Source organism: Saimiri boliviensis, chromosome 8 (genome assembly GCF_048565385.1).
Source record: "Saimiri boliviensis isolate mSaiBol1 chromosome 8, mSaiBol1.pri, whole genome shotgun sequence".
In the NCBI taxonomy this organism is placed as follows: Eukaryota; Metazoa; Chordata; class Mammalia; order Primates; family Cebidae; genus Saimiri; species Saimiri boliviensis.
The window spans coordinates 5,077,380-5,093,010 of NC_133456.1; the positions used below are offsets into that span (position 1 = coordinate 5,077,380).

Sequence of the window (15,631 nt, forward strand, 5' to 3'; positions counted from 1 at the left end):
AACGGTGACATCTGTATGCTTCAATTAAGGCCACTTTGCAGATACTGAGTAAACATTCCCTAAATTGGACTAAGAAGGATTCACAAAGTCACAAAGTCCTCAAGAATATGTATTAGTTACAAAGAGAATAATACTAACTTAACAGTGGAGAAATCTGGTAGACACACCTGTATTAATTTCTTATGACTGCTATAACAAAATACCACAGGGTAGGGGGCTTAAAACAACAAAAGTTTATTGTCTTATTCTGGAAGCTAAAAGTCTGAAATGGAAATGTCAGCAGAGGCCAAGCACAGTGGCTCACACCTGTAATTCCAGCACTTTAGGAAGCTGAGGCGGGCAGATCACCTGAGGTCAGGCGTTCAAGACCAGTCTGGCCAACATGGCAAAACCTTGTCTCTACTAAAAATACAAAAAGTAGCTGGGCATGGTGGTGCATGCCTGTAGTTCCAGCCACTCAGGAGGCTGAGGCAGGAGAATCTCTTGAACCCAGAGGTGGAGGTAGCAGTGGACCAAGATCGTGCCACTGCACTCCAACCCAGGCAACAGAACAAGACTCTGTCTTAAAGAAAAAAAAAAAAAAAAGAAAATATCAGCAGAGCCATCCTCCCTCTGAAGCCTGCAGAGGAATCCTTGCTTCTTGCAAGTTCCTGGTTTTTGCTAGCAATCCTTCATGTTCTTTGGCTTGTAGATATACCACTCCATTCTCTGCCTCTCCTTTGTCACATGGCCATCTTCTCCATGTGTGTCTCTAAATTTCCCTCTTCTTATAAGGACATCAGTGATTAGATTTAGGGCCTACTCTAAACTAGTATGACTCTTCCTTACTTGATTTTTATCTATAAAGATCCTGTTTTCAAAAAACATCACATTCACAGGTATCTGGAGTTAGAACTTGCACTTATCTTTCAGTGGGGGCGTAATTCAATCCATAAGACCACCTTAACCAGGTAGTCAAAGTTAACATCACCGGTAATAAGACTTAGCAACATGATATACCACCTATATGATATAATAGAAAGGACACATCTTTATGTTGTATTCTTGCCAAAAATCCATATCCCGAACCTAATCATGAGTGAACATAAGATTAATCTAAAGTGGGAGGCATTCTATAAAATAACCAACCAGTACTCTTAACAGGTGTCAGTTAGAGAGCTCTAGTATTTTGCTATAAGTTCATGAAAGACAACAAGATAGAGGAACTATATCACAGATTGGACAGAAATATAACTTTGGATTCTAGATTAGATCCTGGAACAGAAAAAGGACACTAGTGGAGAAACAGAAACTGGTGGAATCCCAATAACTCTGTTAATAGTATAGTTAATAGTATTGCCCCAATGTTAATTTCTTAGTTTTGATAAATGTACTGTGGTTATATAAAATGTTAACAGTAGAGGAAATGGGGTAAATGTTGTATGGGAACACTACTAATTTTGCAACTCTTCTGTAAATCTAACATTTCAAAATCAATTCTTTGAAAAATAGTATGCATATATTAAGTGAATAGATAAGCTCACCTGTTCTTAGAGGCAAAGGTGGCAGGGGGAATAATCTTTAGCAAAAGCGTAACAATTTGTGAGCCCTATTCTAGGCTCTGATAATTATCTTGCTGTTCACAAATTACTGTGCTATGTACTCATTGTCATTATCTGTCTGTTGCTGGGGAGAATAATGAACAGAGGGGTATAGTCCAGTACATGGTCCACATTTTACCCCTACCGGAGATACATGATCTTGTGTATTTGTGCTCCTTTAACCTTGGCTTGCTCACCTATAAAGTGGAGATAATGATAGTAGCTTTCTCATAAGATGTTCTGAAGATGCCAAGAGCAAATCCATATAAAGCTCTTCACCCAGCACCTACACAGATTGTAAATTCCCCATAAAGCATAGCTCCTCTCCATAGAATTCTCATTGTTTGCTGTATTAAGAGGTTATTTCCCCATTTTTCAGCTGAAGAAACTGAGTAAGTAACTTGCTTAAGACCACAAGATTAGCAAATGTGAGAGCCAGACTAAAATGGATAGATCTATAAAAATAATAATGGCTCATTCTCAACCATTTTGTCAGAAAAACATTAACACAAGAGGGAAAACTGTAGGAATTCATTGAAAGAAATGATACAAAGCAAGCTATCAGGTGCCCCTATGGTGGGTGGAATGGGACCATTTGGAGTAAAGCTTATAGTTGGGAAGAGGCAGAAGCAGGAGTTAAAGAATTGTCCAGTGGGCAAACAAACAGAAACCTTGGAAGGGTGGGAAAGGCCTTGGCAATAAGAGGTATCAGAGGAAATTAGAACACAAGGGTATTTGTAGTAGCCGAGAAGTCTTGAAGGGTGAGAATCTGGGGCACAAACTGTAAAATGATGTGAACCACCCTTTGGCCCTGAGAAGAGGGGTGGTAAAGTCAAGGCAATTGTAGAGTGATGAGCTTTACATTTGTTTGATCGGTAAGAGGCAGAAGGGGAGTGAGGATGTAGCAAAGATAGGAGGTCTTAGCCTCATGAGTAGATGATGATATTGTAGCAGTTAAGAGAAAAATACGAATTTGAAAGGCATACACAGGAAAACAAAACATGCTCACAAGTTAAAATATATACAACAGGAACACAGAGGACTCCTGTCCATGGACAGGCTGATCTTGAAGGACCCCTATTTTTCTGTGTGTTTCTAAAATAAATTAGAGTTGACCCCCCCACCCCATGGTTTTATGTCGTGGAGTTCAGTGATTGGGAACTCGTTAATGGATTTCTTAATGAGAGTGAATTAAGCCAGTCAGGAGACTAAAAGGCTTCAGGGGTTGTGGCTACCGGGCCCTTGGCTCTCCATGGGGTTGCTGTCTTTAAATGCTGTGAAGTAGTTTTCCCAGAGCTCTCTTTGCCAACACACGGAGCTTTCCCTATTCTGGCGTGTGTTATTTGGAAGTTATTAAAATTCAGTAGTGGGAACTTTAAAAAAAAAACAAAACAGGTTTCTTCTGGATGATGTTTGTCTCTTTAGTATCCTCTCTAACTAGGCCTTCCCTAACCACCGATGTAAAAAATCACAGATGGCTGCATAATATTCCATGGTGTATATGTGCCACGTTTTCCCTGTCTAGTCTAGCTAATCAATGGGCATTTGGGTTCGTTCCAGGTCTTTGCGATTGTAAACAGTGCTGCAATGAACATTCGTGTGCATGTGTCCTTATAGTAGAACGATTTATAATCCTTTGGATATATACCCAGTAATGGGATTGCTGGGTCAAATGGAATTTCTCTTTCTAGGTCCTTGAGGAATTGTCACACTGTCTTCCATAATGGTTGAACTAATTTACACCATCCTCTCCAGCATCTGTTGTCTCCAGATTTTTTAATGATCGCCATTCTAACTGGCATGAGATGGTATCTCAATGTAGTTTTGATTTGCATTTCTCTAATGACCAGTGATGATGAGCATTTTTTCATACGTTTGTTGGCCTTATGTATGTCTTCTTTTGTAAAGTGTCTGTTCATATCCTTTGCCCACTTTTGAATGGCCTTATTTGTTTTTTTCTTGTAAATCTGTTTTAGTTCTTTGTAGATTCTGGATATCAGCCCTTTGTCAGATGGGTAGACTGCAAAAAATTTTCTCCCATTCTGTTGGTTGCCTATTCACTCTAATGACCGTTTCTTTTGCTGTGCAGAAGCTGTGGAGTTTGATTAGGTCCCATTTGTCTATTTTGGCTTTTGTTGCCAATGCTTTTGGTGTTTTGGTCATGAAGTCCTTGCCTACGCCTATGTCCTGAATGGTTTTGCCTAGATTTTCTTCTAGGATTTTTATGGTGTTAGGTCTTATGTTTTAAGTCTTTAATCCGTCTGGAGTTAATTTTGGTGTAAAGGGGTCCAGTTTCTGCTTTCTGCACATGGCTAGCCAGTTTTCCCAAGACCATTTATTAAACAGGGAATCCTTTCCCCATTGCTTGTTTTTGTCAGGTTTTGTTTCCTTTATAGGGACATGGATGAACCTGGAAACCATCATTCTCAGAAAACTGACACAAGAACAGAAAATCAAACACTGCATGTTCTTGCTCATAGGCGGGTGTTGAACAAAGAGAATACATGGACACAGGGAGGGGAGCATCACACACTGGGGTCTTTCGGGAGAAATAGGGGAGGGACGGGGATGGGGAGTTGGGGAGAGAGAGCATGGGGAGAAATGCCAGATATAGGTGATGGGGAGGAAGGCAGCAAACCACACTGCCATGTGTGTACCTATGCAACAACCTTGCATGTTCTTCACTTGTACCCCCAAAACCTAAAATGCAATTAAAAATTTAAATTAAATTAAAAATTTTTTTTTAAAATCACAGATGGCACCAATCTACTCCAGTTCAGCATTCACTGGCACACTTGGAAAACAATTTTGTGTCCATTAAAGGAACTTTTGACATGTACCATAGGCAGCCATGTACCAAATATATGTACCATTTGACATGTATTTTGTCACGTAACTGTGCCTAGTACCTAGCTTTGACAACTACCAACCTGTGACCAGTCCTGTTTTCCTCTTTCTCCAATGTCATTATTTTGAAGTAGATCCCACGCATCATGCCATTTTTTATGTCCTTAGTTCATATCTATATTAAAATGGTCAAGGAAAGTTGGCATTGTGTTTAGAAGGTTAAGAGAATAAAATGCATTAAAATAGGGTTTACTCACATGAAAAGTCAAGTGTTTCGGGAGAATATGCAGATCAAGCTTGTACCATCTACTGGAGCCTGACGATGATGACTAGGTGTGCTATGTGGGAGTGCAGTGCCTGGGAGTGTTGTGTTGGGGTATGTTACAGTAGAAAATCTGAGGCTGAGGACCACTGACCAGGGACATGACCGGTCAGCAAACAACAGTCATCAGACTACGGCCTGAGGACTGAATACAGCTGACTTCTTACGGACCTCAAGCTAAGAATAGCACCTACATGTTGTAATGATCGAAAAATATCAGAAGAATCATATTGTGTAAGTGGGGCATAGTGGCTAATGCCTGTAATCCTCAGCACTTTGGCAAGCTGAGGTGGGAGAATTGCTTGAGCCCAGGAGTTTGAGACCAGTCTGGGAAACATGACAAGACCCCTTCTCTAAAAAAATTTTGAAAATTCAGCCAGGCATAGTGGTGAGCACCTGTAGCCCCAGCTTCTTGAGAGGCTGAGGTGGAAGGATCCTCTTGAGCCCAGGATGTTGAGGCTGTAGTGAGTTGTGATCGTGCCACTGCACACCAGCCTGAGTGACAGAGCAAGACTCTGTCTCAAAGAATATTTTGTGACATGAAAACTATGAAATTTAAATTTTAGTGTTCATAAATAAATGTTTAATAGGATATAGCCACATTCATTTATTTACAGATTGTTTGTGTTTGACAGCAGAAATCAGTAGTCATGACAGAGGCTGGGTAGCCCCTTACAGAAAAAGTTAGTCAGGCCCTGGTGTAGGGCATGGGCTCTGGAGTCAGCCTGACTGGGTTTACATCCTGGTCACCTTGTTTTAGCTGAATGGCTTTGAGCAAATTGCTGTACTGCATGCCTTAGTTTCGTAATAGCAGTTAACTTTGTAAGGATGTGAGTAGGATTAAATTTGCAACTATATGTAAAGCACTGAGCTGAGTTCCTGCTACCAGGATTAGCTCATTATTATTGTTTACGCTAGCATTTCTCAGTCACTGTAAGATTGTAACTTCCTGTTTAACTTGAGGACAATGAAAGCCACCTAGAAGGTTCCTGGGTGGATTAAACGCGACCCTTGGGAGTGCAGTTTCCACACACCACCTGGCATACAGATAGAACCCTGAAAAGGCTTTCCTGGAATTTCCAGACATTTGAAAGGTTTTTTTTATTTGACTCCATTAACTCACAGGCAAGAGTATCTGCTAGCACAATCAATTCTCACCTCTCTCTTGCTCCTGGCCATTTGTAAAGCAGCTGAGAGCCACACTGCCCTGCAGTACAGCAGCCTGAGTCCTTCTGCCAGCCTCTCCTGAACCATGTTTGAGGCTCAATAGGGGCAACTAACTACAGACATGATGTGGTTGATATTCCTGCTATTCCCCACCCGACTCTGGCTGCAAAAAGGAAGTGCAGGGAAAATGAGTGGGGAGTTCCTGTATGCCATGTCTATTTCAATGGAACTATTTTTGAAGGAATGAGAAAGTATGCTAGATTATATTGATCCAATAGGCATTTTTTTACATTGCATTCAATCTGCTTTGGCTTTTACCTGTTGAGGGGAAGAATGAGGAGAGAATACAAATCATTGTATCCCCTAGAGAAGGAGTATCAAAATCCATTTAATTAAAAAAAAACTCATATTAAGAATACAATTGCGGGCCGGGCGCGGTGGCTCAAGCCTGTAATCCCAGCACTTTGGGAGGCCGAGGCGGGTGGATCACAAGGTCAAGAGATCGAGACCATCCTGGTCAACATGGTGAAACCCCGTCTCTACTAAAAATACAAAAAATTAGCTGGGCATGGTGGTGCGTGCCTGTAATCCCAGCTACTCAGGAGGCTGAGGCAGGAGAATTGCCTGAACCCAGGAGGCGGAGGTTGCGGTGAGCCGAGATCGCACCATTGCACTCCAGCCTGGGTAACAGGAGTGAAACTCCGTCTCAAAAAAAAAAAAAAAAAAAAAAAGAATACAATTGCATGGAGTGTTTTATTCTCCTTTGTTTGTAATTAAATGCAAGACATATTTTCAATTACTAAATCAATTTCTGTATGAAAAAAATGACCTGTATGCCTTTCTTTATTCTCTCCTTTTCTTCTTTCCACCCCTCCCTTCTTTTCTTCCCTTCCCTTTTTTTACCTGGTCCTCTAAATGAAGAACAAACATTTGATAAAAGCCACTGCCAATTCATGATAAAAATTTATAGCAAAGCTGGTACAGAAAGGAACTTTCTCTGCTTGATAAAGGGTGCCTCTCCCCTGCTCTTAGCTAATATTTAATGATGAAATCTTATTAATAACCACTTTAGAACCAAGAATTAAACTCGTATACCCACTAGGCTTGCAATAAACAGTATATAGGTGGTTCTAGCCAGTGCAGTAAGTCAAGAGAAACGAAAAGTTATAAGGCCTGGAAAAGATTAAACAAAACTGTTGTTATTCACAAAATACTGTCTATACAGAATGCTCAGTGCCTTTTTTTCTTTTCTTTTTTTTTTTTTTTTAAACTTTAGTGAGATACCCTCCTGCCCTATCTTTTTTTTTTTTTTTTCTTTTTTTGAGATGGAGTCTCACTTTGTCGCCCAGGCTAGAGTGCAGTGATACCATCTGGGCTTACTGTAACCTCTGCTCCTGAGTTGAAGCAATTCTCCTGCCTCTGGAGTAGCTGGGACTACAGGCACATGCTGCCATGCTTGGCTAATTTTCTGTATTTTAGTAGAGATGGGGTTTCACCATGTTGCCCAGGCTGGTCTCAAATTCCTAAGCTTAGGCAATCTGTCTGCCTCAGCCTCCCAAAGTGCCCTGTTTTAAAATCAGGTGGTGGAGGGTGGTGTCTGCACTTGAAACAAGACACTTTGTTCCTGGGTTTAGCATTGACCTTGCCCAGCTTGGTCTGGCAGCTGAGTTGCTGGACTAGGAAGCATCTCTTCAGGTTGTGTTCTGTTATCTCTCTTTAAAGCCTGAAAGCATCTGCATTTGCTAGTTCTCAGTAGAGCTATTTAAAAAGAATCTGGAAACATTTTCCCTGAGGGCTCTCTTTAGACAGCAATAAAATGTAGCTGGAGACACACTGAGTAAATGGAAAAAAATCAAATGAGGCCAGGAATTTTTTAAATCTCCTATTCTCTCAGAAACCCTCAAGGAGAACACCATAATTCATACTTTACTCATGTGGGTTAGGCATAAAGCCTCCTGCATAGATCCAATAACCTGTAAGTGTTCTGGTTTTGAAATTGCACCTGCTTACATTGCTGGATCATAGCACTAAATCACACAGCAACGGCTTCTGGTTCAATTGTTCATTACTTGGGAATGTCAGATTGCCAGAGAGCAGCCTGATGTTTACATCCAAATCGGCAATGACTTAGGAAATCAGTTTTAATTACAATCTCACATAGCAGCACTACACTCAACCTGCAGAGAGGCTGGCATTTGTGTTGTACATACATCTTGCAGCTGTGCAGAAAATGCCTGTCCGACTGGGTCATGTAAAATGGACAGCAAAGTCAGCAGAAACTTAGAAAAGATGACACAGCAAGTAGAACACAGCTAGATCATCCCCCATCCTGACAAGTGTGCAGTGCTCTCTGGCCCCTTTTTAAAACAAGAGAACCCAGTTGGCATTTGCCTTTCAACCTTCCCATTCCAATTACAAAAATCTGTGACCCATCAGCTTTAACCATAAAAAAAAAGAGAGTAAAAGAGAAAGTCTCAGAGTCAGTGAACAGGTTTCTTTGAGACCAGGTCCTGCTTCCTCAGAAAATCCTTGTCGCCTCACTTGCTATAATGCAGTTTGTGCCATCAGTCTGGCATTTTCAGCCCAAAGCAGGAGCCATTTAGACAAATTCAGGGGGTGCGTAAGAGGCGGGGTGTGTGTGTGTGTGTGTGTGTGTGTGTGTGTGCGTGCGTGCGCATGTGCGTGGATGCGTACGTATGTGTGCGTGTATTCCATATGCCAATGGTGCAGCTCTGACGTAAAAAAATGTTTTCAACCCTCCTCTGGGCACAAATGCTCAAGAGCCTGGCACTGGACAGGGAGCATCCTGAAGGGCATTGTCACCTGAAGCAGAAGAGCTGTCAGATCTTTCCCTTCTGCAGTTAAATCATTGTCATGGAATGGCTCTCATCTTGGGAGATTCATGCTCTGCATTTTGGAACTGAGCCTTCCTAGTGTTCTGAGAGTTTTCTGCTGTCTGTTCAGCTTAGCACGCTAAGAAGCCGGAGAGGTACCCAGCAGGCTGGTTGCATTCTCTGTCTTGGAAAAATATTTGACTGGTTTGAGAAATCGTGAAATCATTCCTGGCCACATTGTGGGATTGTATTGAATTTTTTTTTATTTTTAGTTTTTTAATTTTTATATATTAATGCCGGAAAGCTTGGAGACAGTCTATTTCAAAGAAGGCTTTTGATTTCTGAGACTGGCAAGGGCATAAAATGACATGAGAGTTTCTCAGCAGGATTCCAAATTCATGAAAGATTTTTCCAAGCACCTACTATGTTCAGAACAGGGGTGCAGAGATGTCCTGGAGAATCTGAAGTTCGGGCTTAACCCTCGAAACTTTGAAAGCAATGGCTGAAAAGGAAAGATGAATACCTAGAGGCTCCCTCTGGAAATGATTGAGGTTTGCCACCGCAATTGGCTACTTTGGCTTTGTCTGTCAAAATTTGGTGTCTTCATGTGCTGTCCAGCATCTACTACGGGTCAGATGGAGCTTAGAAGGACAAGGGTAACTGTTCTCTTTGTCTTTGTAAAATGTTTTGTCTATCATCATTCTCTTTCCCACAGCCTGTTTTGTGTTTTGTTTTGTTTTGTTTTTTTGTGATGGAGTCTCGCTCTGTCACCTAGGCTGGAGTGCATGGCACGATCTTGGCTCACTGCAGCCTCCTTCTCCTGAGTTCAAGCAATTCTCTGCCTCAGCCTCCTGAGTAGCTGGGATTACAGGGACTGCCACAACACCTGGCTAATTTTTGTATTGTTAGTAGAGATGGGGTTTCACCATCCTGGCTAAGCTGGTCTTGAACTCCTGACCTCATGATCCACCCACCTCGGCCTCCCCAAGTGCTGGGATTATAGGCATGAGCCACCCCACCCAGCCAGCCTGTGTTTTTGTTTATGTAATTCTTGTCTGAAAAGTCCTTGGAATGGGTAGGCTCCCTCCCACCTATCAGCCTGGTTTGAAGTAACTTGCAGATTTGCAAATAATGGTTTATATGGAGATGATTTTTAAAACTTGTGGCTATATATAGTATAGAAACCAATGTCCGTGGTAGGGCTTTTTCTCTATACATTTTCTTTTGCTGTCTGATTGTAATTTATAAATATTAATATGTGTGTTTCAAATATACTGTAGATACAAAGATGCTTTCTTAAGAGTCCAATAACAGAACTTATTTTTTTAAAAAATTTTTTAATTTAGTGAACTAAGAAAACAGTCTTGGTGCTTTAGGAAAGCCATTGCATAAGAGTGGCTTTAGGCAAGGTGGGGAAAATGCTTTTAAAAAGATGAAACCAGAGCCAAAGACAAGGTCATTGGGTGAGAAATCAGAGGCTGCTTTTCTCTACAAAAGGGATGGAGAGACTGGTTCTACTAAGTGGAAGCTTCTGAATTTAGAGCTGGCAGATACTGGGGATAAGGGATAAGGAGCAGATCCCTTCCCCTTTTCTCTCCTCCCAGATGCTGCCTCTGTTGACATCCCCTGCCTGCCATTTCTCCTTCCCTGCCTCCTAAGCCAGGTCATCTCCGTACAGCCAGAGTGAGATGTGATATGGTTTATACTCCATAGATCAGTGTACAGCCAGCACCTCATAGAGTGGAACACAGTTGTATGGTGGAGTTATGTTGTCTTTGCAATTGACCTTGACATTTTACCTTTTTTTTTTTTTTTTTTTTAACCCTATAGGAGCCTAGTAATAAACGGGTCAAACCCCTTTCAAGAGTCACGTCACTAGCAAACCTCATCCCACCCGTGAAGGCCACGCCGTTAAAACGCTTTGGTCAAACCCTGCAGGTAAGAAGGGCACACAGGGCCTATGGTCGCAGAAAATCATGGTGTACGGGAGGGAACATCCCCATACTACCCAGAATTTCCTCTGGTTTCAGAGTGACCTGAATCAACGCTTATTTCCATAGAAGAGCTCAAGTGAGGGGTCCTGGAGGAAGAAAGGTGTTTTTAAGTTGCAGTCAAAGGTGATACAAAGCCAGAGCTATTGCACTTGGGCCTTTCCTCACAATTGTATTTCAGAGTTATATGCCCCATCCAGACGTACTCTCACGGGATTTTTTTCTAAAATATCTATGGGCCTCCTGCTGAAACCAGCACAGGATGTTACTTGGCAGGCAACAGAGCCTAGTGGCTTTGACCAGGGTCGGCAAACTGCATTTTGTGGAGAAACTCCAGTTCACCACCTGTTTTTTTATGGCTTGCAAGCTAAGCCTGATTTTTACTTTTTCAAATTCTTGGGGGAAAATTGAAAGAATGGTGCTGTTTCATGACACGTGAAAACTACATGAAATTCAAATTTCAGTATCCATAAATAAAGTTTGGTTGGAACATGGCCATGCCCATCTGTTTATTGTCTATAGCTGCTTTGTACTATGGCATAATTGAGTAGTTGTGACAGAGACCATGTTGCCCACAAAGCCAAAAATATTTACCATCTGGCCCTTTACATAAAATGTTTGCTGACCCTTGGCTTAGAACGAGGACCTGAAGACCTCGGAGTCGAAGTACCTTGGTTCTAACCTTGGCTCACCTTGGGCAGGTGACAACATCTCTAGGTCTTGCTTTTACTTTTTTATTTTTAAAAATTTTTCCATACTTCGTCCTATAGAGAGGTCTTGCTTTTATTATTCCTTATGGGTAAATTTGCCATGATGCCACCAAACCTTCTTGGAATCATTGTAAAGATTTACAAGACAGTGCACTTAAAGGGCCTAGCATAATGCTTTGGCCCTTAGTTAGCAATCATTAATCTTTCAATTAGTTAACTAAGTAGTAAATATTAGCTACTATAATAGTTTTTTAGTTAACAAGTAGTTGTAGTTGTTCTTAAACTGTTGATGAAGTGTATCTTTTAAAGTGAACACTGAGATTTATCCAAGGCCGTGGACCCAATTTGATAATTATACAAATTTTCTCTTAGACTGAAGCCCACAAAAAGTATGCCATGAAAAGCCTCACCTGGTTTAGCTGAGCAGCAGTCTTGAGACTGCCATGTATTTGTCCTGAATACTTTTGCTTGGCAATATTTTTTATCTATGCTTTCCGAGTCTTTAAGAAAAGTGGGGACCAGAACCCGAGTTTTGCCTCATGCTGTGAAAATCCATGACTTGAGAACCATTTGGGGCGCTCCCTCAGCCCTTTGCTGTCCTTGCCTCCCTAACATACGGCCAGTATATCACGACTTCACATAGCCCAAGTGGTTCTGGCTACTTTCCCGTAGATGCCCTTCCTCTCCAGTGATTTTCCCCTGCCCTGCCCTGATCTCTGTGAACTCTGTTGCAGTTTCCCCTGAATGAATACCTCATCACCTAATTTGCGTCCGTGTCTCTCAGCGCTTGGGCCTCTGGATCCCTGGTTAATCCCCTGATCCCTTTTGTGGGAGAACAGAGGAAGGAGAAAATAAGGTTGTCTGGGAGAGCCACATGAAGGGCTTTGAAACTAGTGAAGAAGAGTGGAAGAATGTGTTTACCTTCTCTCCCTTGTGACCAGTCCTTCAGCCCTCTAGACAAGTTCATTGCAGGCATCCCCTGGAAGATTCATCACCGCCCTAGTCCTGCACATCTGGTCTTTCGCTGAGTGCTGCTTTTTGAAAACTTTTTAGCCTGTCTACTACATTTTACCCTTTCCTCTCCATCTCCATGGCTGTGCCTCAAGTTCACTCTGCAATTATTTCCTCCCTTGATTGGAAGACCTCTACATTACCAGCCATCTCTTCCCATTATGGATCACAGGACAGTCCACCCTCTGCCCGGGAAGGTCCTCATTCATTTAATAACCGTTGAGTGAGCCCTCATCATACATCAGGCTCTTCTTCCTGCCCTCATATTGCTATGTTTCAGATAGAATAGAATTGCCTTTTGGTAGGTTTGCAGCAATGCTGTGATCCCATGTGGCAGAAATGAGCTAGACTTAAGCAGCCAGCGAACGGTCACCTACAAATGTTCCCACCTCTCCCAACTGCCCTTCTAACACCTGGCCCTTTAATCTCTGTCATTGCCTTGCCTGGTCTGTAGCCTTTTTGTGTTTGTGCTCCCAGGCTTATGAAGAGCACAGTCTGTGCCTTCTACTATAGCCCAGCCTGGCTGCTTTAATAACCGTTATCATATCTTCAAAATCTTCCTTTTGGCTTCCCAGGCAAAATTCCTTTTCTTCTGTTTCTGGGGATCCTTCACAGATAACAGTGCAGGAAACATTTGTTCACCTTGGACACTTGCATTGACCTAGAGAATTGGAACAGAAAGAAATCAAGCCATGTCTGAAATCCAGCAGACTGAGGCCAAGCAAGGATGAGAAAGCCAGACCCAAGGGAGGATCTGACATGTAGAAATTGGTTTTTAAAACCTCAGAGATTCTTTTTGGCAAAATAATTTTTGTTTTTTGAAACTGAGTTTTGTTCTTGTTGCCTGGGCTGGAGTGCAGTGGCATGATCTCAGCTCGCTGTAACCTCTGCCTCCCGGGTTCAAGCGATTCTCCTGCCTCAGCCTCCCAAGTAACTGGGATTATAGGCACCTGCCACCACACTCAGCTAATTTTTTTTGAATATTTAATAGAGATGGGGTTTCTCCATGTTGGTCAGGCTGGTCTCAAACTCCTAACCTAAAGGGATCCACCTGCCTCGGCCTCTCAAAGTGCAGAATAATTTTTTAATTTAATTTTTTCAAATATCATGATAAATAGCTTACTCTAAGCTTTATATATTGGCCAGAAACAACTCAGGAGAAACAAGAATTATTCATAATGGTAATACACATAGATATGGAGAGAGTTGAGCAATGTGCTTATGTCTTCCTGTAACTCACCTTGATGCCCACAGTGCAACTTCTGTGGCGTTATTTCCAGTCCTAACACGTCAATAATATTTTCCCTCACCAGCTAGAATGAGAGAGAGTGCTAATTTATGTGTTTTTTTAATTTTATTTTATTTTTGAGACGGAGTCTTGCCCTGTCACCCAGGCTGCAATGCAGTGGCGTGATCTCGGCTCACTGCAACCTGTGCCTCCTGAGTTCAAGCAATTCTCCTGCCTCAGCCTCCCAAGTAGCTGGGATTACAGGTGCCCACCATCACACCTAATTTTTGTATGTTTAGTAGAGATGGGGTTTCACCATGTTGTCCAGGCTGGTCTCAAAGTCCTGACCTTAGGTGATCTGCTACCTCAACCTCCCAAAGTGCTGGGATTATAGGCGTGAGCCACTGCACCCAGCTGGATACCAATTTAATGTGACCTGAGAGCAGTAAGGATGAGGGGAAGGAGCTGGCCTCATAGGGGTGCTCACTGGGCTCACTTCACATCCTCTCCCATTTTGTTTAAGTCTTGGTTCCCTTTCCACTAAGGGAGAAACGGAACAAGGAGTATATCAGCTGCCCACAATCTCTCAGGAGCCATCCATTCCTTACCCCCCCTACATGTGTATTATTTATGTCTTTTCTATTCCAAAAATGACTCAGGCTATAATTGAGCAGCTTGGTTCTCTGTTGCAGTATTCCTTTTCCCTGGCTCCTGATACCTTAGAGATGTATGGATCCCTTTGGATATTCACTTATGTCTCTCAGATTGTATTCCTTTAATTATAGAAGAGATGATTTAAGCCCAAGCACAGTGCTTTAATCAGTGCTGGAACACTTAGCAGTCCTTCCGCTGGCTCCTCGGGAGACCACAGGTTAGCCCATGAGGATATCAGGAGAGCTCTGGGCTGGCAGCCACTTCCAAAAATGTTAAAACCCCAGTCACACATGTGAGTGGTCCTTGCAGCCACAGTGCAGCAAGACACTGCAGGATTTGTTCTCTCTTGCTTCCTGTGCCCATATGGGCTGGGGGCTTGGGCCTCAGCACAAAGGCAGCATTTGTGGACATTGGGGAGGGACAGCCCGACTGCACGGCGCTCTGTCTGCTTCTCACCAGGAAGGTGAGCACTGCCGGTAGACTCAAGCACAGATGTCTGGATCCCTCTGAGCCTATAAATCCCCTCCCTGGCCTGCCTGAGAGGAAAATTTGGCCCAGCTCTGAAAGGGGCCCTCATGTACTCCTCTGGTGTGAAGTGAGGAAGGCGAGCTCGCCTTTGGCCAGTCACTCACTGAGCCCTGCTTCTCCCTGTCTACAGCTGTGCACGGCTGGTGGACTCATCTAGATGAGTCAGTTCAGCACATGTTATGGACTGTTGTATACATGACGCTGTGATGTAGCCCCTCATTTTCTTTGGACATGAACTTTTTTCTTTTCCATTATAAAAGTGAATGTCCATTATGGAAAAATGCAGAAAAGTAGAAAGAGAAAAGAACACGTATAGTCTTCCAACTCCAGAACAATCTGTTAATATTTTAATAATTTCCCTCTAGCACTATTATAGGCATGGGTACAGAGCTCACATACTGTGAGCCTAATTTTGGGTTCCTCATAGTCTATTTGGCCTTATCTCTGTCTGGGCGATCTGCTCACTTTTAGCTTAAAGCCTCCCACAGTGACTGCAGATGATCAGTTTCTCCTGCATCTCTGTCAGTCTCGGCCTCACACATTTCCAGGCTATGCAGTTAGGTGCACAAATGTTCGTATTTGTCACCATTACAGCCTCCTGGGGGAGTTGCACCTTTTATTAGGATTAAATATTCCTGTTTAGTTCGTTTAACGCTTTTTGCTTTGGATTTTATCTTTTTTTCTTTTTTTTGCATTTTGCTTAGTGTATTTTGTTCCGTCTCTCTATTTTCCTTCTCCCTTTGTCATTTGGCTGGATAA

At 42.4% G+C, this 15,631-nt stretch overlaps 1 protein-coding gene across 8 annotated transcripts in view; it reads left to right on the top strand.

The window, feature by feature from the left end:
* ARHGEF3 (Rho guanine nucleotide exchange factor 3) overlaps positions 1-15,631 on the top strand; it is a 341,163-nt gene that overhangs the window by 282,627 nt on the left and 42,905 nt on the right. For 5 of the 8 annotated variants that reach the window (XM_074403626.1, XM_010347004.3, XM_003936543.4 and 2 more), the window contains one exon: positions 10,581-10,688. In XM_074403626.1, coding sequence (XP_074259727.1) covers positions 10,581-10,688 — 108 coding nt within the window. Of the gene's footprint in view, positions 1-7,299; positions 9,407-10,580; positions 10,689-15,631 lie in introns of those variants that run through there. The other 3 variants (XM_039477696.2, XM_003936541.4, XM_003936544.4) reach the window with 3 other exon arrangements.